Consider the following 25,508-nt stretch of genomic DNA (forward strand, 5'->3'; position numbering starts at 1 on the left):
AAGGGCATATACAGTCCAACACTGCTGTGTCGAAGCAGGAAGTACATACGTAAACGCTTCCAGTTAACCAATGTTTCACACAACTGCAAAATCCACGGCCAAAGAGAAGCAACTAATGGGATCGGTGGTTCAGACTCACTGACTTGGTTGACATATGTCGTTGTATTCCAGTTGTATAGATTGATGCTCATACTGTTGATCACTGGATTGTCTAGTCCAGACTCAATTATTTACAGATTGCCTCCATATAGCTGGAATATTGCTGAGTGTGGTGTTAAACAACAAACCAACCAACCTGGTCAAAGATCAACTCAATGGTGTTTGACTGTGAGGTGAAGGTGAGGTGAAATTGGGATTTACATCGTACTTGAGAATATTTCGCTCATATGACGACGTGCATGTGTGTGTATGTGTATGTGCGGCTGCTTGTACTAGCAGTGAAGCATGAATACCCAACTCAAACACATTATACTGACTCCGAGCCGACCAGTCCTTGTTGTACCCATAATGCCGAGCGCCAGACAGGGACCAACAAGTACCATATTTTAACGTCTTTTGGTTTGACGCGGTCGGGGATCGAACCCACGACCTTCCGCTTTCCGGGCAGACGCTCTAACCACTTCGGTGGGAAGCTGTGGTGTTTGACTGTAATGTCCAGATACTTTACTGAGTTGATTCAACAATTTTAAAAATTCAACTCAGAAAAGAATTTCAGTAATATCACAGCATGAAAAAAATGCTACACAGACATGTATACAAGATGACAATGTCTGATACTGACAACAGAGAGGGAAGTCATGGTGACCTTGGTCTGTCATTGAACCTGATGACCCCATCTTGGTTGCATGTGTTAGCTTGGAGCAGGACAGCACCAGTCTGTTCCACACCATTACACTTCTCTGGCGGCAGCACCAGCTAACACTCAACTCAAACACTTTAGCTGTATTTTGGTAACACTAATCACAGACACACTTTCATGCCCATCAGCTTCTCATGATTCAGTTTTTATGTGAAATGAACACCTTCTTCTCATCTTCAAAATCACCCAAATTTAAAAAATGGATGTTAGATATTGTTGTCACTCATTTCTCTTTACTGTTAAGGTTGAATCACATCTGTTCTGACAACTTGTAATGTTATACAGAGAAATTATCACATCATAAATCGCGAAGAACAATCCTTTTTAGTTCATAACAAAATCATTTTGTAAACAGTAACTTGTGTTGGTACCATTCCTTAAATACTGATGACCCTTCATGAAGCATATTTTCAGCCTACATCTCGACCTTGAAACTTGTCTTACTTGATGTTGTCTTTGTGTAAATAGAGAAACCATTGACAGAAGGATTGTTACACATCATAAATTTCAGTCTGTAAAGTTTTGGAATGACTTGAATAATTGTACTTAGTTCACCAGATTGACCTTGGACACACTGAGGGATTAGAGTTGGTCTTCTTATGTTTAAACAAATAATGACATACCATTTATCTTGACAACACAGCCTTTGTAATTCCTATATAGGTTTCCAGTTATTTAATAACATATCAACATTTCCTCGTGCAACTGTCTGGCATGCAGCATGGGGTTTGGTTTATAGAGGTTCCTCCACAAATGGGGTTTGGTTATAGAGGTTCCTTCACAAATGGGGTTTGGTTATAGAGGTTCCTTGACAAAATGGGGTTCACAAATATTGGGATTCTTTGACAAATGGGGTTTGACTGTTTGGAGGTTCTTTGACCTTGACACAATGGGGTTTGGTTAAGGAGGTTCCTTGACACATGGGGTTTGGCTATGGAGGTTCCTTCACAAATGGGGTTTGGTTATTGGGATTCCTTGACAAATGGTGTTTGGTTATTAGGGCTTCCTTGACAAATGGGGTTTGGTTATTGGGGCTTCCTTGACAAATAGGGTTTGAGTATCAGGATCCTTGTGTTTTGACAGGACCCTTGGTAAATACTGACTATCTGGATTTCTCAACTAACTTAGTTTGACAATCAGGCTTTTTGACATAAGTACAGTGCAAGTTGAGCAGGTTTTTCTAAGAATATAGAAAACTTTAATCTAGGCCAACATTAAAACCTGTGAGAGTTCTGAAGTTCACACACTAAATCTAAACCCTGCACAATGAACAACAGATTTATCCTAACTATACCTATTATTCAACCTTCACACCAAACAGCAATCAAGAATTGTGCCCAAGTACTGAGAAGGCCTGTTTAATAACAACAAAACTCTTCCAAAGGGTTTTAATTCTGTTTTTAATCCAGTATGTCACTGAGCCCCGGGACAGGAAGTAGCTCAAGTCATCCAAACCTAACTTCAGCATGGGAAACGGATACTGTGTGAATTTAGATCTTGTCTACTTCAAAGTAGAGTTTATTTATGTGTATTTTGGATATGAAAATGTCAAATTTAAAATACTTCTGAACTATCGAGCAACACATGTTTTACACAACATCTCAGACGTTTTACAAGTAAACAGTGCTGTATCAGGGACATAACACATAATTTTTGTAATATATCTTACAAAAACAAGATTAATAACAGATTAATACATAATTTAGCTCATTTCTAAAAACACAAACACAATATAAAGATCAGTAATGATAAACATTCTCATAATCATATTTGTGTTCTGAAAATCTCCATAAAAATATTGAAAATGATTATGGCTTTCAGAAATAAAGTAAAAGGATCTTTGTTGATACAATTAAGTGGACAGACTGTGCCTACTCGATTCCAACCAATTCCAACGTCATGCATTATCCCGTCGATCTCAAATTACCCTCATCATCATCAAAATGACCATCAATTACGTGGTGTCCTGTCACACCTGCACACATTGGTGGAAAATATTTGAATACTCACAACCGTATTATCACATCCGAATAAAAGACTTCATTTCTGCAATGGTTTTGGAACTTATAAATTCAAGAGATTTATTCACCACTAAATGATATTTTATCAACAAGGAAAGCAAAATGGCATGAACATTTGGTAATCTTTGTACGAGGAGCTTTCCTTACAAACTTTTCAATCTGCAAAATATTCCTGTGATGGCTAGGAACGACAGAAGCAAGACTACTGCCATAGCAACCATTATTCCTGGAGTATTGTCTCATGTTATAGTCTCATAGTGTGATTTGGTAGAATGGCTGGTATCATTCAACTTCCGCAAAATGGGAATATCGTACTTGTCAACATGTGCAACGTTATGGTTTGCATCAAACAAGAGCCCTAAGTGAGCAGCAGAGGGTATGTTTGCTTTATGTAAGATGGATGGTATAGCAGCTTCTGATGGCACTGAGATTCTGTGAATGAGTGAGTGAGTCAAGTTGGAGGTTTTGCATCTGTTCATTATAATTACAAAGAGGTTCTATGAGTGAGTGAGAGTCAAATCAGAAGTGAGTGAATGAGTGAGTGAGTCAAGTTGGAGGTTTTGCATCTGTTCATTATAATTACAAAGAGGTCCTATGAGTGACATTGAGTCAAATCAGAAGTAGGGCTGATATTAATTGTAGAGTGACGATATGAAAGAATGAGTGATATTGCGTGAGTGATTCTATGAGTGAGTGCATCAGGCAACAAGTACTGCACCTATTCATAGCACAGAGATTGGATCACGACAACACACTACACAGGACATCCTCCTTGTCTTATACTGTTAGTTTTGCAATGAATAAAACATCCCCATGTGATGGGGCCAATTTGTCCCAAACACTTCATGAATACATTTCCCTCTGAGTTCAGCAACCGGAATCCATCAGCTGAGAACTGACTGACCCTGAGGGCAAGATGGAACATAACCAGCACAAAGAGGTGTTTAAAGTGAAAGAAAATCCTTATGGAGTCCATCAGATGAAGATACCAACAAAATTGGCCCAGGTGTTAGAATGATTAAGTAGCAGCTGGTGGTCCTCCTGCTGTCGTAGTCAGACCTAGGTGAAAAAAGCCATCACACAAATTACTGACTTTACAGCTAGTGGAAGGTGGAGTACACATACATGGAGACGGTTCTAGGTGCTGGAGTATTGTCCCTGGAATCTGATTACTCAGTGGCTACCGGTGTATTTATCCAAGATATCATCTGTTGCTCCTCCTGCCCGTCCAAATGTTCATCTGATGAAAGCCAATGTCTAGATTTTATCAAACTCGTGAACCTTGGAGCACATTTATCTCTGTTTGTTGATCTGATATCACAAACCATGAAAATATTGTTCCAAAGATTGAGTTAGTCAGTACGGTTCTATACCTTTGTTGGTAATATTGTAGCAATATCAATGTGGGGAATTAAACCTGGGCTTAAGATATGACTAGCAAGCACTTTAACCACTACACTACCCACCACCCAAACTGTTCATTCAAGGTCATGAGTTGTTTTCTGGGACAGTTTAGCACTGAATCTTGCCCCTGATTCTGTATGGTTGTCTACAGTTTCTATGTATTTATAGTTCAACAGTCTAGGAAGTTATTACTGGAGACCTACTTATAAGAAAAATGACCTCAGGATGTTCTTGTTATTATGGAGTTAAAAACTTTTAAAAAAGCACGAATGAACACTTATGCAGTTTTTTAAAAACAGTGTGAACATTGGTCGTTACGTTTATACTTCCCTAACTGCAACAAAATACTGAAGTCAATGTTTATTTAACCATATTCAATGAGGAAACTGGGTTGGTATTGTTTAATGTACTTTGAAATGTTTGCAGGCCTGACTAATGAAGGGTGACACTGTCTCCCATCCCAATAATAAAAGAACACTAGAAGCTACCCAGATATTTTCATAGAAGAAAGAACCACAATACAAATCTTTACGCCGCTTTTAGCAATATTCCAGCAATATCATTGCTGGGAACACTAGAGATGGGCTTCACAAATTGTACCCATGTGGGGAATCGAACTCAGGCCTTCAGCATGACGAGCGAACGCTTTAACCAGTAGGCTACCCCATCATCCTTGATACAAATGCAACTCACCCTGAACCATAGACTAACAACTAGTCTCTGAAATGAACATATTTTACTGAAAAAAAAGTTGATAGTAAAAAAAAAAAATTATAATGAAAAGGAGCCCTCAGACTTTCTTCCTGAAGCTGGGGAAATCTAGACTTGCCACATTTTCAAGACTTGCGTGGGCTTTCTTGGATATATTTGCTTCAGGGTCTGTATGAGATACTACCTGAACCATAGACACAACATATATAAAGACACTCCCAATAAAGCCTAAACTTCTGCTAGCCCCGGATGTGACTGGGATTAGCGTGCTAGTCCGCCCCCTGATCCTACCTTGTATATGCAGACTAAGTGCTCCCATGTCGGCAGTGATGCTGCGAGCCTTCATGTACCTGATGTAGCTCCAGGTGTAGATGTGTAGTTGCAGGTAGATCATGGCTGCAGTGTGTGTACTACATAGTACGTCCAGTGTTCATACCAATGTCAAGTCTCCATACATTTGAGGCACCCATATTATGTGAATTTCACCTCCAAACCTAATACATGACATCCAGTTCTCATACCAATGTCGATGCAGTATCCATAACACACATTCAGGTTTTCACCAGATGAAGTGACAACCGTGGATAAATCCTTCCTGACATATGGCACACATAAATATTCCGAAACTTAAACGCAGTATTGATATAACCACATCAATATTCACAACAAAGCTTATACAAGCTACGGAACAGCCCATTGCGACCCATTAAAGCTGCAGTAACAAGATGACTGCATGTATCCATCATATCAACAAAAGACCGGAGCATGTATCAAAACACAAGAGTATATCACATCACACTGAGATGTCACAGATGTCGAGGAGTACCTACAACACATCCACTTCCCTGAAAATACCAACGTCAACACACTCCGATTGTAAAGGTCCTTCACGCATTCACGACAGATTTCAAATGTCGTCCTAACATGTCAAGTTGGAAAAAATATCCATTACTTTAAATATCGCAGCATGAATACAAAACGAACAGGCTTGTCATGCCCAAATCTGTGGTAGAAACAGGCTTGTCATGCCCAAATCTGTGGTAGAAACAGCTCATGATGCAGAGTTAGAAATAGACTATAAGCAAAAGCGTTGACAGACGGCATTAATGGAACTGTGTCAGAGAACTAGGTGACAGATCAGGTCAGTGCCATGTTCATTCATCTGTACAGCACACAGATAAAACCTAGACTGTTTGTCAAAATGCACATTGTCCACAAAATCCATCTAATGAAAGTAGCACAATCCTAAATATTTGCTGCAAATAACATGCCCTAGTTCTGAAATAGACCGCTGCACCAAAGCACATCGTTCCTGCTTCACCTGGCACACAACATTGTTTCATTTAGGGTATTGTTTCACCTGGCACAACGGTGTATTAATCAGTCCGTAGCTGACAATATTGATTCCGATCAGGCCAACATACATCTAGCATCAACTGAGGGTCCAACACTCCACTTCTCAAACCCTTCACCAGGAGTTACAGATGGGGCATGGCAATCAATCTTGGTTATTGACATGATATATACACAACAATGAACACCTCAGTCCGTATTGCAGGTTTAGACGATTAGTAAACCAACCAGCTCGATCACCATCTCATCAGTCGAGCTATTTGTGTAATCAATAGTTTGTTTGATGTGTTCGGCTGTAAACTGGTCAAACACAATACACACTTATTTGACTTTTGTTGGTACACAGCTACAGAATCACTAACACTGACTATTTCTCACATAAAAAGCTTTTGTCTAATGAGGTTGAAACAAAATTTGATGCCCTGATTCATTTATGATACTGACCAAATATGTTTTCATTGATCATTTTCTTGTTCTCTGTTAGAGTAATTACTTAAACTATCTGAAATTTGTAGGTTTATGACCTGTGTAAACACTTGTAAAATATTATTCCCAGTGAGCTGAGTGAGTGAGTTTTTGGTTTTACGCCACTTTTAGCCACCCAATTCCAATAAGAAGAGAAAACTATAAGCTACCCGGATATTTTCATAGAAGAAAGAACCACAATACGAATGCAGTGTGAGTGAGTGGGTGTTTACGCCGCTTTTAGCAATATTCCAGTAATATCATGGTGGGAAACACCAGAAATGAGCTTCACACATTGCACCCATGTGGGGAATCGAACCCAGGTCAACGGCGTGACGAACAAATGCTACTCCACCGCCTCCCCAGTGAGCTGAGAATGGAGTTTGAGAACACAGGTATGATGTACTGCCATGAGCATATTTCAGTGTGTGCAGTCAGCACAACACAAATACACATTATGATTACTATCAATGTTATCCTAGCTAATAAACTACTTCATGAATCACATGGAATCGAAGTTGACAATAGCCTTGCTGCCTCATATCGATTTATGTCCACTTCAGTTTGTTTATCAACTGGTTCTTGCTATTCCTTTTTCATTGAATGTAAACAAAATTGTTTGGTGTTAGGAATCAGACACCGTACAAACAACACCGTTGTTTGTGGAAGGAACCACGAGACCAGATTGCACTTGTATGTGTCGTGATGATGGGTGAATATGGCTCAGCTTTTGTTCAGTGACATTTAAAAACAATCCAATTCCAAAATGTACACGCAATCTCACACAATATGGAGCTTCCATCAATACAATACCAAATGACATTTTCAAATGTTACCGTCATTAATATTTCCTCAGTCTATCAAAAATACAATTTTTTCATATATAAAAACATATTTTACACTTTTTGAACAGATCACTAACATCATTAACATACATAATAGTAAAATACCTAAAATTTATGCATTATTAATATCAGATGCTAAGTATCCCTGAAATTCCTGAGTGCTACATTTTGGCCTTGGCATTTATACAAAAGTTGGTTCAGTAAGAAAATATCTAGCTACAAATTCCGTGCAATCATCATAGTTGTGTCTGACAGTATGGCTCTGGTGAAAATTAGTAATCTTTGGCATGATATTTTATAACCAGAAAGAACACCTAATAATATATGGAACTTCCAATTACATGCCGAAAAAAACTGATTATTAACTGGATGTATGTATGACAATGACAGTACTGAGGCAATTATCTGGTATAAATTACAGTCGAAGACGTTTTGGGCACAAATGTCACTTTGACGAAATATGGTTGTGATGATTCCAAACATAAATGACATGTCTGACTCATAGAAAATTAACAGCGGTAGACATGACCCCAGACTTTTGATACAAGCCTGGAGCCATGGGACATAGGCACACGTTACTTGCAGTTGTATTTATCTGTTTCTGCCAAACTCAGCAATATTACAGCTCCATGTAAATAATTGTGTTTGGGCCAGGCAATCCAATGATTGACATTCATGAGCACAGATTCACGCAGTCAAGTGAGTGAGCGAGTGAGTATAGTTTTACGCTGCTTCTAGCAATATTCCAGCAATATCACAGCGGGGACACAAGAAATGGGCTTCACACGTTGTACCCATGAGGGGAGTCAAACCCAGGTCTTCGGCTTGACAAGCGAACACTTTAAGCACTAAGCTAACGAACCGCCCCCACGCAGACGAGATAGTGACAAGCAATCCAACAAGTCACTGAGACAGCCCACCCAATCCAGTCAGCATATATCATCACATGTATGAGGTTGGTTAATGAGTGAGTGAATGAGTGAGATGGGTTTAACCCTCAAACAGCAACTCCAGCTGGAGCATCATCTGGGAAGTGGGTAATCACTGACACATGAAAACACTTCAAATATGACTCGCAAACTTGTAACAATATAACACAAAGGGTTCTGAAACATGTCTACCTTGTGCTAAACAATTCCTTTCATTGACCACTGTCAACAGAATGTGACGAAGCCAGACCCTGTGCCTCCCAACCTAATCTCATTGTTTACATGAACAAGAAGCCATCATGCAGGACATCAAGGACACACTTACTTTACAAACTCATTGTTGACAAGTGTGCCCAGAATAAGTTCTGAATCACGACCTGACCTTTCCTGCCGTCAGTCTCCAGCTCACCTGCGCCACAGTTCCACACACCAGACTACAACAAACACCTTCCGTTTGTGTTGGCATCGGACTCACCTCCCTGTACCCTCGGTAACGCCACCTTCCGTACCACAGCAATCCTATACAAGTGTTACCAAAACAACCACAAATATCTCACAGATGCTTCTCCACTGAAAGTGTTGAGGCAGTTTTGCTACAAAGTATCTTGTTGCTGGTACAATTTCCTTCAAATCCTTCCTCCAGGATCATTATAGGAGGTCAGGTGTGTAGCCAAGGTTACCTGGATTGGTGCATAACCAGATTTACCTGAACATACATAACAGGTTTTCTGACATATCTGCCTGTAAATACCCCCAGATGTTACAGAGGTACACACGCCTCCTTTCTCCAGCCTGCTGCCACAGTGTTTCTGTCACTAACAGTAAACTATTATATTCACGTTATGCATGCTTGATGCTTACAATCTATTTATATTTACATACGAAGAAACTTGAACATACAGCTGACTCATTCCTTAACCTCAATCCAGTCTAGGATAATCTGTTACTCCACATCTCACTCAGCAATATTGGGATACATGATGATGGGGTGCAAATACATCAAGGTTGGATCAGACGATCCAGTGATCGAGGTCATGAACAATGATCTCTGTCAGGGTATGGTGACAAGCCATCATGTCATTCTGTCAACAAATCTGTGAAATTGAACCACCTAGCGCAAAGGTATATGTGCATTTAGTTGTGAAAGAATTTATCCGTGTATTATCAGCATATTTAAAAACAACTTAATCCTAAACTATCTTCCTGAACTTGAATCCGATTGTCAGTACACAAGACAACCCCTGTTGGAGACAAAATATGCAAACAAAATGTGTATAATTTTCCTGATTTGAAAAAGGAAGGAAGCAAATTATATTTTAAGGAAACAAACTATCATCAAACTTTAAAACCACTTGAAAATATATCTCATCATAACATTAATGAATTGCTCTAATAAAACAACCTAATGAGAAAATCATGAAAAAAGAACCTTTGATGATGAACTAAATCTTTCTTCCACAATTCCTCTTCCTCCTTTAAAGTGTTATCGGCACTTGGGAAGACACTATGTCTTCGACCTGTCATACAAGGAAGGCACTGTGCCCTAATGAAAGGCTTACTGTTCCGACTATCAGTCTCGGTAAAACAACCACTATGTATACGTTCAGTGCATTGATCTCCAGTCAAGAGTGTGATCGCCGTGCCACAGGAGCCGTAATTAACACAACCACCAAAGAGATCAGCACAGGGAAGCCCAACTATCTCATAGGGGGAAACATCTTGTGAAAAAGATTTTGACAGGGAAGAGAAATTCCTGGTAAACTGGCCAATTTGCTGCCACTTTGATCCTGGGGATTTTTTTCTTGGCTTGTCTCAGTATTCAGAGAAGCAAAAACATATGTTTGAGTGATCCCTGGAAGTCAGGTGGTTTCTTAGACATGGTTTGTTTGATCCCCATGTGGAGGCTGGGTAAGGAGTGAGTGAGTGAGTGAGTGAGTGAGTGAGTGAGTGAGTGAGTGAGTGAGTGAGTGAGTGAGTGAGTGAGTGAGTGAGTGAGTGAGTGAGTGAGTGAGAGTGAGTGAGGAGTGAGTGAGTGAGTGAGTGAGTGAGTGAGTGAGGAGTGAGTGAGTGAGTGAGTGAGTGAGTGAGTGAGTGAGTGAGGAGTGAGTGAGTGAGGAGTGAGTGAGTGAGTGAGTGAGTGAGTGAGTGAGTGAGTGAGTGAGTGAGTGAGTGAGTGAGTGAGTGAGTGAGTGAGTGAGTGAGTGAGTGAGTGAGTGAGTGAGTGAGTGAGTGAGTGAGTGAGTGAGTGAGTGAGTGAGTGAGTGAGTGAGTTGGGTTTAACGCCATTTTAACAGAATTTCAGTTCGATCACAGTACCTCAGCTCAATGTGGGAGGGGAGGAGGTCAGGGATGAGTCTGATGTTTACCACTCCTTGAAACCCCTGAGCATCAGCACCGTGTTGGCAAGCATAGAAACAACTGTAGACTAACGCTTAGTCTCTGAATATATATCATTTTGATAGTAACAAACAAGCCCATTTAAATTGAAAAGGAGCCCCAGGGAGACCAGAGATTCAGAACCTGAGGAAATCTAGACTTGCTTTATTTAGGGCTTTAGCACTGCAGAGAGAGCTTGGCAGTGGGGAAAATAGTGTGGTTCAGGGACTGAGAGACAGACTAAAACAACTGTGGCAAACCTGAATTCATGTCAAAGGGACACAACTCTGCATGAAGGCAAGTGGACCTTTCACGCTCGGAGAGTGAGTGAGTTTAGATTTACGCCACTTTTGGCAATATGCTAGCAATATTACAGCGAGCGACACCAGAAATGGGCTTCACACATTGTACCCATGTGGGGAATCGAACCCGGGAGACAACCGAAAGCTTGAACCACTAGGCTACCCCACCGCCCTGCTTGGAGAAAGATAATCAGTGATTATAGTTGGGCTGGAGATGATACAAGATTCTTCATCCCCAACTGAACAAGCATTGTCACAACCTCCACACAGTCATATGTTTGACATCAGAGAACCTTGTCGGAGGCTACTGAGTCTACTGGGTCTACCAGTTGCCATTTAGTGCTGCGCAATATATAGAGAATCTCACCCAAGTGTCTTCTGATATCAATTATATCATCACGAGTTGATAAAGTTACAAATTTACTTTATCAACGAGTGTTGATATATTTGATATCAGAAGACACGAGGGTGAGATTCTATTTATCATCAAAAATCACTCTTCATTAATTTTCAATGACAAATGTACATCTCTGAACATGGTACTGCCATTAGACTTGCAGTGCAGCGATGTCATAGCATTGTGACGTCATCAAGTACATGACGTCATAGCATTGTCAGGGCATTGTACAAAATCTACTGTCAAAACGATATCTCCTAGGAGATATCGTTTGATCTCACACAAGCGATATCTCCTGTGGAACACAGTTTTGGATGATAAAACCGGTTTACCGGTATTTACTGGTTCAGACATGAAAACGATATGTATCGCGATACGCTGATCGAAAACCGGTATTTTGACATGCATTCGGAAAACTCCGTAACACTCGGAAATCTTCGGATATTTCCATTTTTAAGTTGTTCCTTTCCTTTTTTTATTCGTACCAAACATTATTTACATTTTTTTTTTGTCATGATTAAAGTTTTTATTAAATCTTAATCAAGCATAGTGATTTTGTTGTGTTTTTCGCTTTATAAATCAAGAATTAACTTGATTATCGTAGTTTTTTGTTGACAAAAACCTTCTTGCAATATATTGCAATACATATCGCAATATACGCTTTTGCATCACAATATATCGCAATATGAAAATTCTCTGCAATACCCACCCTTATTGCCATTACCGCCACATTTCTATGTCAGTGTTTAGTATATGGACAAGTATAAGCTGAGAACACAGACAAAACAGATACTTCCTACGCAAAGCCTTTGCCTTAAGTCGCAGACTGAATAAAGAAACAATAACGTCATAAATTTAAAATAACAATTGATACCATTTCATTTCTCTTCATTTGCAAAGTTCATACTCTTCACATTCCAATAACAGCCAATAAAATTGTCAGTCATATCCAAAACTTTACTCCAGTTGATAACAACCAAGCTTTAACAATTGGCCCCTTAACTATCTTTGAAAAATAATCCACTGCATGACATTTAAATCAAGCTCCAGCCAATCAACTCCCTAATATCACATTCTCCATTAGTTTATTATTTGAATAATCTCACAAAAACACACAATGCTAATCTCAACTTCTCAATTGGCTCACAAAGCTCACAAACCATGGTAAAACACAAGATACCAAATCATACAGACACAACATTTACCTGTCAATCTCGTTACATAAACAAGGTACCGGCAAGGTGCACAGGTGTGTCCAGCCTGCACATTCACAGAACGCACAGACAACAGCTACATGGCATTCCCTCTCCTGGGAGGCCAGATTCATATCTGAAACTAGCACACTCTCACAACTTAGACATTTAAGGCTCAATTAAAATTCAACTTTCTATGAAGAATTACCACTCTTGCTGCTTAATTTAAGTACAAAGAAATACAACACTGGGAAATTTACACCTGTAACTAAAGGAAATAGTTTAACAATCAGAAACACAGGAATAAGCCATTCATTGCTTTCAATGAGCAGCTAATGTTCTGGGGAGTAACAGAGCTCACACAGCTTAACAGAGCTTTAAACTATTTTATCAGATATTGATGACAAGATTAATTTCAAAATAAACAAAATTCATACCAGTGCAGCTCTTACATCAACAAGTCTCTTATCACAGCCTTCAGGAATCCGTGAAAATCTAACCCGCTCCTCATTTCCACAGCACCATCCCAGATTCCAATTTAGCCGAACTTGAAGCAGAGGACTCCCTCTGGCTGAGGCAGATCACTGAGTCACTAAACTATCATTCATCACAATAACAAGACCATGTGACAAATTACAAGTCTTCAGTGACGATTTTCAATCATACTATAGATTTTCTTATAATCAATTTAACCTAATTCTACAAACTTAAACTAGATTTCATCCCTTTAGTGTCTAAAAGGATTCTGCTAAATGGTGTTAACCAATCAGATGCTAAAAGACTTTGAATATGTCCATTCTATTTATTGATTAAATAAAATAATAATTTTCATGAGGCTTAATTTTTTTCATTAAATTCTTCGAGTGAAAAAGCATTCATCTTGGCTCATTATGTGTGTAACTGATTAGGCAGAATCAATACTTGGAAGGACTCCAGCGTTCTGTGATAGTCACAACAATCACAATTCTTAATGGAATTATGCTAACTGTAACATAATATTCAAAATTTCCCTAATTACTAATAATGGAAAAAGTACATAAATTGATCACACCCAACATTCCCAATTAGAGGTAGGAATGAATTAAGTGACATCAATAATTTCTGTAAAGTACAGATGCGATCATGTTTAATTTGATCGACCTAATGAGTGTTCTACTCTATTTTAGCACAGTCATAACACTGCTAGAAATGGAGTGTGTCACCAGTAGATTGATTGAGTATGGTTATACAGCTTTTAGCAATATTCCAGCAACATCACGGTGGGGGACACCAGAAATGGACATCACACATTGTACCTATGTGGGGAATCGAAACCCGGTCATCAGCGTGACGAGCTAACGCTGTAACTACCAGGCTACCCTACTGCTGAGAATGGCATTTGCAAACACAGGTGGGGAACTGAACCCTGGTCTTCAGAATGATGAGCAAACGCTTTAACCACTAGGCTACCCCACCGCCCCTCATCAATACCAATTGGATGAGTATACATGAAAGTTATTGAGTTTTACGCCGCACTCAGCAATATTCCACCTATATGGCGGCGGTCTGTCAATAATCAAGTCTGGACCAAACAATCCAGTGATCAACAGCATGAGCATCGACCTGCGCAGTTGGGAACCGATGAAATGTGTCAAGCAAGTCAGCGACCACCCGATCCGTTAGTGCCTCTTACGACAAGCATGGGTTGCTGAAGATCAATATTCTAACTTGGACCTTCACGGGTGCAGCTCAATAGAAGGTAAAAGTTAACCTGTATTGGCTGGTGGGTATTGCTACACAGACTTCTAGTTGTGGCGGCTTTCATCTTGTTTTGAGTAGTATTGGAACAAAATGTTCCTCATGTGCAAGAAACCTTAATTACAAAGAAGTTCCATTCTGTTCTTGCTGTGTCTACCACAATGGCAGACAAGCACCTCGTCTATGAAAGCCTCCTTTCAAATAATTGTAATATATCATGTTTCTCTAAAGAACCTTTCTTTATCTGATATTCCTAAACTTGGTCGAGTTTTGGCCTTAGTTTTAAAGTTTGATCTAGACTTGCTTAGACTTTCAGTTAAACTTACATAATACATGATATATTATATGCTCCAGGTGCTTCACTATCACGATAGGTACCAAGTGAGTGTGTAACTGTATTTTTATTATGTCACATCACATCAACTTGATGAAGAGTCAGTGAGTGAGTGAGTTTAGTTTTACGCTGCTTTTAGCAATATTCCAGCAATATCACAGCTGGGGACACCAGAAATGGGCTTCACACATTGTACCCATGTGGGGAATCGAAAACTTGATGAAGAAGAGAATTAGCTGATGTAGGACATTTACCATTTTGGCGACACCAAAACCTCTAGTTAGGTTTTGACAAACAGAAACAGTATGAAGGTGAACCAAAGCTCTTAGGTTCCTGGCATGCCTAAGGGAAGCAACTCTGACTTAGATGACGGGACCACCTGTGGCTCCTATGGCAATACGAGAATCAGGCTTCAAGCTCCAAAACAAAGACATGGTTTGTGAAATACTGCAGTCTTTACATGAAACAATATAATACTATTTCAGGCAAACCAACTCATGTGAGCAGATGAGTGTATTATATGATATCATCAAAAAATTGAAATGTTGCAAAGTATAATATATGAATCAGGATAAAAGACAAGAATGTTGATATGTACATAAACCCATAGCATTTACCGGATGCAAAGTATAAATATATGAATCAGTATTAAAGACCACAAATCAAGCCCTGGCCAGATGGGTGAAAGGTTGTGGCAGATACAGCCATTATCACATTACATAAACACGTATACACCAAGTGAGGACAACTACAGCTCATAACAGCCACCTACACCTATATATCTGTTATCTTCCTCCTCTAGATGTGTCTGCTGGATGTTTGCCTCACTGAGATAGTCCCACCGACATTCTCCAGACGACCGACCTGATGACCTGGGCGGTCTCCTCACGGAAAGGAAGTAATATACTGCAGCTATGATATCAACCTAGAAGGGCTGAACACTGTAAGGCTACACTGATATCATTGTACTAGTAACCAACATCATGTATGTCAACCTACAAAGGTGTTTGTATTTAAAGAAGTAGCATGACAGATATATACTGCTTGAACATAATCATATTCAAAAACTGCTTGAGGTTGTTTATTTGTTCTTCTTTCCATTCTGTTTTCACAGAAAATTGCCATTACTGAGATAGTGGAAACAATGAACTTGATTATTTTAATGAACTTGATTATTTAGCCAAAGCGATTATTTGGGAGAAAATGACGTCTGCCTCTAAATAATCAAGTCCTGGACAGGCAAACTTATAGATGACAACACAATCACGCTCATTCAGACCACAATCCTCAATGATTCTCCCTTTAACGCACTGTAACCACCCAACATGTTTTATACTACTGCACTAATGACAAGTATGAATTATTCCTGACAACCACCAGAATCTGAAGGGCTGTCAATATGACAGACACATCCAACCAATTCAACCAGTGGAGTCTCTGTCATTCTCTAGTGTTTTCTAATCTCCGTACGGTATGAAGCTAAAATTCATTTTCAGATCAAGAATGATTATCTAAGAGACATGCTTAGAAATTGAAATTAAACATCAAATTGGCCATACCATAGTCATACGCTATCTATGATCCTTACCTAGATAAGAAAATACCAATTATGCCACAGGCAATAAGACATATTTTCAAGGTAACATATCTCTCCAGAGGTGATCAATCAATCATTGAAATCAGTCACCTGTTGGTACATCGTTAGCCACAGGTGAATCTATCAGAGGTTACTCTGCCTGTTACGAGGTCTTCCTAGTTCACTGGCAAGGTCGTGAGGTCAGTCTCTGAAGGCCATCTATGTTATTATTTGACTCGTTTTGTTCCGAACCAACAGAAGGGAACATCTGACATTCCACCTATTTTGGTCTGAATCAAACAAAATGTTTGGATGGGACAAGATTTGTCGAGAATTCAACACATTTCTGTGATTGCCTCCAAGACAGAGGAAACCAGGAAGGCGGCATTCTCTCCATGTTTGACAAACAATGGCCTGTTGGTTTGTCTGGGCTTTCAGATTGGCTGATAGGAAGTCATATTTGTAGGGAATTCAGTTTGTAACTTGATAAGTGGCTCTTTGACATGGAAGCTGTCACGAACACCTCTGCTGCTGACCTCAAGGTGATAACCCTTGACCTCTGACCTTCTATCTTGTACTTACATGGTAACATGTCATTTGTGAGTCTGACCATGCATGGAGTTCAGCCCTGTCTCATCTCCAGTGATAACTGGATCTTCCCTATCTGTGGCTGTGGTACAACCAGAACACCTGGGTAAAATAGCTTGGACATTCTTGTGGATTAAGACACTAACTGAAAATAGTTCAGTTTGGACCATGTTTAAGTGGTTCCAATGAACAAGATTACAAAAGATGCGACGCAATACATCAGGTACATACCAATTAGGAGCAGACGCATAGTAAGTCATAATCGCAAACACACACTCGACATTAATATGAAACATGACTTCCAGTTCCATAATCCCTAGCATTCTCATGCATCATTAAACATAACCACATTTTACATTTAATTTGACCCTGTTTAAAATAATAATCATTTCACAAAATTTAAACATGTTCAAGCACTTAGAAAATATCTCATGAATTTGTCCACATAAGAAAACCTCTCCACCTGACACACTAGAAATGTGTATCACATGGGAATGGTATAATTTGACTGATACCAACAATACTTATCTCCCTTATCTAATGTTTACTTCAGAAACTTGGGCTAATTGAGTGCATTAAGCAATAAGAATGCCAGTTAGAGTTTTCCTCGACACATTTATTCAGTTGAACTTCTTGATAGCCATGCAAGGGTCCCAGATCTGACACTGACAGGGAGTGTTTGTGAGAAAACTGTCTTCATCATATAAAGATAAACCCTCATTTACATTAAAGGGAAAAACAGGTATGTTTGTTATCTATTGAACATGACAATTAGCTTAATTTATAATCTCCTTAACGTCCAAATGGTATTATCAATCATGCTTCAACAATACATTTGTATAATCCTATACAAATATCACCAATAGGTTTCAGAAGTACTCAGGATATAAAGATCATAAATATTTGCATTTACTCATGTCAGATTGGCTTATGACACATACCCGGTACTTCTGTTATGATTTAAACTATAGTTTCAGATGTATGATGAGTGAGTTTGGATTAACACAACACTGACAAGTATTTCAGCTACATCCCAGGTATTAACTTAGGGAGAAGGTGACCATTAGTGGTGCACTTGTGCCCAATCAATTTGTCTTTTGGACAATGAAATCATGATACAATGTAGGTACAGTCAAATCCCGATGAGTCAATTGCCGGTGTCTCGAATATTACGCTTAACTCGAAGTACCTGTCGGTCCCGACCATTCCCTGTTATAGTTGTCATCATTTGAATACCGGTTACACGAATTCAACTCATAAATACACACGATGACTCGAGAAGAAAATTTGGTCCCATGAGATTCAAACAACAGCAATCTTGTATACATAAGCCGAAGTCAGTCAATGAGAAGTTGATTGGTGTAGCAAACTGATCCAATTAACAAACCAGCGCAGCTCACACCTTTCCGCCTTTGACGGGTGAGTTCAAAAGGCAGATTAGTGATTTTACGGAAATCACTGTCTGTGCTAATCAGAGTGGAACTGATAAGGTGCCCCTATTAGTGATAAGGAAATCATTAGGTAAACAAATGCTTAGGCGGAGGAATTAGGACTGGATTATCTTTTTTTCTACCTCATAGACATACCTATGTCTCGAATACATCGATAAGTCGAATCTATTACTTGGTCCCCAGAGATTCGACTCATCGGGATTTGACTGTATTTGGTATTTACCATTTTCAGGAAATCCATAAGCATCAATAAATAAGCAAACATGAACAGGGTTAATTTGCGTTCGAAATTAAGATCATGGGTTTCTGGCGGCAACTAATCATCTAAGGGCGGCAACTCTGATAACACGGAGTTATGATGACTCAAGGCAGTTGACTACTGTTCGATGCCAGAAGGAAAGAATGCCGTCGTTTTGGTTTAACTCTGACACGAAAGGTTTGATTATGAGACAAATGCTAGAAACAACTGACAAACCACAATAATACTGATGATATTGTAAAAACAAAACAACTCATATCCAGGTAATAACTCTGGAACTGAAAAGTTCACCTTCATAAGGGTTGTCCAAATCCATGCCATCCATTTCAATATGTAGTAATGAAAAGTCCTCCTCAGAATCTGATAAGCTAGTTCCCTGTTTACTGCAGACAGACAATATTGAACCAAGTATATATGTAATGGCATCTAGTTACAAAACAGCCCCTGGCCCATCATCAGTCATACCTGTCAATCGGCCAATGAAACCTAATTATTCCAAGACACACCTGTATCCAAACCAATCAGAAGTAATCAACTAACACTTATGAGCAGCAAATGGCCCCAAGGCCTCACAAGGAGCATGGTGTCGACCATCACTGAGACCAATCACTCCAACACCCAGGGCATGCTGGGACATTACAGGGTGCCCACCAGGGGCAGCAGGGAAACACTGCACATAATAAAGCCACTTGCCCAGCTCCGCAGGTAGGAAACGTGCATATTCTATATTTAGACCAGCAAGGGTGGGGACATCATCAGTTGGGGGTAGTTGTGTTAATCTATTTATAGATTAGAGCTTATCTACTTTCTGAAACGAAAATATATTTCAAAGATCCTTGTTAAACTGTCCTTTAATATGTCAGTATAATGTAACCTGAAGGAGAATGGAGAATATTTATCGTATTAGACTGCTGACTGACTTAGTTTGGTTTACGCCACTTTTAGCAATATTCCAGCAACATCACCGAAGGGGACACCAGAAATGGGCTTCACACATTGTACCCATTGGGGAGAATCGAACCGGGTCTTCGGCCTGACGAGCGAACGTTTGAACCACTAGGCTACCCCACCGCCCCTATCGTATGTTAGAAGAAATCTTGATAAAGTGTTGAGTGAGTGAGTGAGTTTAGTTTTAAGCCGCTTTTAGCAATATTACAACAATAGAATGTAACAACCTGCTTAGATGATGACACCAAAGAGAAGGTGGAATGCCCTGAAACTCCATGAGGTTATTCCAGCAATGTGACAAAAAATATTTCTTATTATGCATCATACTCACTAATGCAGAGTGAGTTTAATTTTATGTCGCTTTTAGCAATATCCCAGCAATATCACGGTGGGGAACACCAGAAATGGGCTTCACACATTGTGCCCGGGGAGCATGACCTGAGAAATGGGCTTCAGCACATTGTGCCATGGGCTTCACACATTGTGGAATTCAAACCGGGTCTTCGTGTGGTTTTCAGCATGATAGGCTACCCCACAGCCCCTTTTCAGCATGATGAGCGAAGACAAAGTGTTGAGGAATTTTGGAAGTTCCATTCAGATGATAAAGTTTCAGATTCTTTGTGAGAAACTATCTTTCAGATTGCCTTTATTTATTTACCACTATCTGTAATTCTTAAGAAATAAATTTAATATCTTTGAAATAACTACTGCCTTTCAAACTGGGTAGACTGTACTGTGAAAATTACAAGAACATATATTTATAACATCACGCCATAATTCACCGAATTCATTTAATGCCAAAATGGTTACAATGTCAGTTCACAGCCATTAACTAAAGCTGGAAATGTTGAATTTCTTACCTGTTTCACTCATTACATGTTTCACATCCCTGGATTACTTCCATACAATAGGTGTCCCTGTACGGCAGCAGGTTAAGGGATCACATGACATGAGTAAAAATGGACGTGGAGAGTGAAGTAATTGTCAATAAACTAATCAACCTTACGCAGTCAATATTTCTGGTCGAAGCATTATCTGTTGTTGACATTCCGAGGAATCAAACTGAATAACTACAGACATAATTTTGGTAAGTAGAATGCGCATCCTAAGGATGACCTCTGTCTGTAAGCTGTATGCCTACCGGACAGTATACGTGCTTATAATGAATGAATTCAATCGTAAAAATAACTCAGCATTCAATAACATTTCAATAAGCCATATATCATTAGAAACATATAACCTTCAAAATGATTGGAAAGTGTCTGAGCTTTGATATCTTTACTTACACAGTTCTCCCAGATTGGGCTTCCTACATGGGACCCGTATCGATCAAAACCAACGAAGCTGCTCCAGCCTGACTCCACATATCAATGTATAGACAGCAGACAGTCTTACTTCCGAGATTTGTGCACTTAAAGGTTTGAGAATAGAAGTAGAAGATGAGTTAATGATGGGGATATGTTTTCTTCCAAACATTATAAAATTATTAATGATTAGAAGTACTGTTACTTCAAGCCTCTCTTTCGCAGTTATATATCAAAATCTTTTCAGTTAAAATACATCAGCCTTCAAACAATTATCAACATCAAGATCTTCTTTTTCATTTGCAGCTTTCAATCTGAAAAAGGCAAATACACACGGCCTCTTGACAAATCTGTCTTATTTCAAGGAAGTTCTGACCTAGTTTGTGAATCAATTTCAGCAGCACCTGTCAATTAAATGAAACCAATATTTCGCAACTGTGTTTCACAGATTACTTGATCCTGTCAGCTGATATTTGAGCTGGAAGACCAGCAACTTGAAGAAGAACTTGATATTATGAAGACATTTTTGTATTCCCAATATACGGCCTGACAGCATCAATCCCAGGAAATATATGACATCCAAAAATACACAACATAAAACCAATATCCTGTATGACCTCTACTGTTTATACCATAATGTACCTCAGGAAAATACTGCAAAATCAGCAAATTTCCAAGAAAGACAAGGCACAACAAAAGGTCACGCAAATACAATGTATCACAGATGGCTCCGAGTGATCAATATAGTAAAGGTAACAACATGTCAATCTTCACATCTGTTGAATGATTGATTAGCTGTGACATACTACTTTCCTGCAAGGTCAAGGACAACCTGCTTGTGACATCAGCAATATCTACCATAAAGTTGTGAACACAAGAAGAACTGGATCGAAACATTTAATAAAGGTTCATTTTCTGGGATCTGTGTATGATATTGATATGCTGTGAAGATTCAATATGTAAGCATCAAACAGATTGACTCAACCATTCATACAGGATGTACAGAGACAGCTGCTAGTCAAACATCAGGTTTGCTTGTGATGGGCGAAACACACACCACTGGGCTAACACCATTTCAGGTTTCAAACTTCTGTTTTCTTCCAATAAACAGGTTTGAGGAAATGACACTCAAGCTAAATGTATAGTCAGGATCATACACGTCTTGTTGTATGTTGAAAGAAACTATTGTAAGGATATTTCTAAGACAATTACCTTGCATACTCGAACATGTTCCAGACAAGGAAATGTGCACACACCTTCAAGTTCACTTCTTAAAGTAATGCTTGCAAACTCCTAGTGATAATATTTACGTTTCCACATCAATGACCTCATTAAATGCACATAGTCATTCAACAAGTCATTCCTGATCATAAGTCGTCACGATATGGCTGAGATATTGCCTATGTGACATTAAATATTAACTCACTCACTCCAATATACTACTACCCTAAGCACTTATGCTGATTTCTAGCCAAACCTTTTACTGCATGTAAATGTCTACAGTGTGTAGTATTTGTTCAGTGAGTGGTAAACCACTTGTCTGTGGCTGTCGTCAGTCAAGTAGCACCAGTGTTCTGGATGCGTGTCTGTGGAGAGTTCCGCTAGTACTAGGATGAGACTATCCCATTACTTGAATGAGACTGTCACATTACCTCCACTCCCCAAATGGCTTCTAGGTCAGTGAGGTGACCAGACAAGAGCGACAACGTGTGCTGAACTGTCTGGAGATTACTAACAATATTTATTCCTATCTCCTGCAATATTTGCAAAGTTATCACAAGTGTTGATACACTTAGCTTATTACCCTCTAAGTATTCCGCAATATTCTCCTGCAAGAATCCCTAGGGAGTTTTCATATATACAACTTATGTCTTTTCCCGTACAAGGAAACCTCACTAAACTATGAATACACATGGCCATTGAGAAAGTGGTCAAATGTAACATATGTTATATTTGGGATTACATTTTCTTAGTAAAGTACAGATTCTAGTACTTTTGTTGGCTTGAGTCCAGTCAGGATTTGAACCCACACCCTTAGGGTCAGGCACCAATCGCCAGCACACAAAGTCAGCCGCCTACCCTGCTCAGCCACAACGGCTTCACTAACCTCGACAACTCTGTTTAAGCAAAATCATCTGGATTAACATAGTATTTTATATGTTTCACATTATGTCATATAAGATATGGTTTATACTCCTTTTTGCAACATTCCAGTTATACTATCACAGATGATCCACCAGAAACGTGCTCCACATATTGTAAGCAAGTTGGGATTAAAACCAAGACCCTAGGCTTGTTGAACAATGCTTTAACCACTGGGCTACCAAACAGTCTGTAAGCAGATCATTGAACCACAATTCTCAAGGTTACTTACTGACAGGTAAATAAACAAAGGTCAGGTGTAGTGACCGCCTGGGGGGCACCTGTTGATTTGTCTTGATTGGTCATAACATCGATGGTGGTTTCCATTTAATGGTGTGCAGATGGAAACTGGACTTACCGATCATCCACTAATATACTCCATGTTCTGAAGCCTGCCATGCTGGAAGGATGTCACGGTGACAGTGCAGCCAGTATCAGTCTAAACTATGTGACAGTCACACTGGTCTAAACATCCGAAATATCTGGAGTTAGAGGACTGTGATGAATTCATTTCATACTGTTCACTTCAGCTACAGTGTTGATAGTTTATCAAACTTTCCTGTTTGCCAGTTACCAACTTGAATAAAAGACATAAAAGCCAGCTTGCCAATTTGCAAGGACATCATCCCATATCTGCAAGGAATTTATTACATATAAAATTTGTCACATGTGTTACAGGTGGAGCTGAATATTCGGGCACACCTCGGCAGCTACCTCAGGCTTTGTGATACTCTGTTTTACTATTCATTGATTATAGTCCTTTAGATAGTCACACTGAATTTATTAATGTTAACTTGTTTTGTTCATGATATGGCTGACAGATTGCTCAAGTGATGTTTAATTTTACGTCACAGTGGACAAATCCATTTATTCATCCCACACAAACAGTTATGAACATGTGTAACGAAGCACATACTGTATCAATCTGAAAGAAGCACACAGCTCAACAAACACTGTCTGTCCTTGGAGTAGTACGACATAACAAGCCGTATCTGCAGTATAATAACAGCAGTATGTGATATCAACCACCACAACCAGTATGTGACCTGCTGTATCGGCACCTGGACTTATCGTCAATGCTTGTAACTAAATATATAACTTTATATGCCACTCTTGCCTTCTTTATATTAAACCAGTGGCTATAGTAGTTTACAAATACAGGATTTGATACAAGTTCCTACCTTTGATAATTTTCATATCAGGGTCCATTCTGTTGGTTCCTAGTTGTGTGAGACTGGTGTATAACACTGAATATCCCGCCTTCAGGGTAGGGCTACCTGATATTATCACTCACTTACCACCTTACCAGTCAGCTTGTGCTTCCTTGTTGTCCGTTATGTCACACAAAGCACTTATGAGCTTGAGCACACATTACCGTATTCACTGTAAAACATTTGGGAACTCTGAACTTAAATGACTGTTTACCAAATCATACAAAAAGTTAAACTTGATGCCATCGATCATTCAGGAGACCGCAAAATTTAGTGTCTGAGTGACTTTAATTACTAGTAATAGTTTACATACATAACATTGTTATTGACTATACATAACAATGACTTGCATTTCATTGTGATTCCACAATCATGCACTTAGTCTACTATTCCCAGCACATAATGTAACCATGTATGTGTGCCTTTCTATGTAAGTTGTTTCTCACTTAAAGTTTGGAAAATTGATGTTTGTATCCAACTGAAGTGAACAAAAAAACTATCCAAAAAAAATGACATGCAATGAAAATAAGAAACAAAATCTCAAAAGCCCATAAATATACTGAAGGAAACAAATATGGGAACACCACTTCATCACAGTGTTCCTGTATTTATTCTCAGATTCTCACCCACAGTGCAAAGCAACGCTTGTGAAGAATTAAGGAACACTTGAGCTTTCATGTGTTCCCTCTTTTTTGTTTCCCTCAGTATATTATTTTCACAAATAATTCCTTTCAACATTTACCTTGGGGTTATTGTGAGAAAACTTGTCTGAAAGTAAGCTACCAGACATCCTCTTCATGACAGTGTGAAATCAGTTTCTTTAATGTCGAATCTTCCACATTGATTAATGCTGTGGACAGTTAATAGATTAACACACATAGCGCTAAATAGGAGCTTTGATGATCAGATGACGTGAGCTGGGATCGTCATCGGGAGGAATTTGGGCACATAAAAACAGGCTACATACTTCATACCTCTGTGGTGAATGAAAAATTGCCTTTTCACACGGTGGGTAAACATATTTACCATCTACACCATTGTTGTAGGTCAAGAGATTAAACTAGGATAGCAACATGAGACCTTTCTCGTGATTGGATAACACC

At 39.2% G+C, this 25,508-nt stretch overlaps 1 protein-coding gene across 8 annotated transcripts in view; it reads right to left on the bottom strand.

The window, feature by feature from the left end:
* Window positions 1-25,508, bottom strand: part of LOC124277762 (ankyrin repeat and SAM domain-containing protein 1A-like) — a 114,445-nt gene that overhangs the window by 57,434 nt on the left and 31,503 nt on the right. The window contains exon 1 of one of the 8 annotated variants that reach the window (XM_046713497.1): window positions 24,376-24,469. The exons of 6 other annotated variants lie outside the window; for them this stretch is intronic. In XM_046713497.1, coding sequence (XP_046569453.1) covers window positions 24,376-24,403 — 28 coding nt within the window. In that variant the 5' untranslated portion in view covers window positions 24,404-24,469. Of the gene's footprint in view, window positions 1-5,286; window positions 5,868-24,375; window positions 24,470-25,508 lie in introns of those variants that run through there. One more of the 8 variants, XM_046713496.1, reaches the window with a different exon arrangement.

Source organism: Haliotis rubra, unplaced genomic scaffold (assembly GCF_003918875.1).
Source record: "Haliotis rubra isolate DU_JTF1 unplaced genomic scaffold, ASM391887v1 Scf227, whole genome shotgun sequence".
Lineage (NCBI taxonomy): Eukaryota > Metazoa > Mollusca > Gastropoda > Lepetellida > Haliotidae > Haliotis > Haliotis rubra.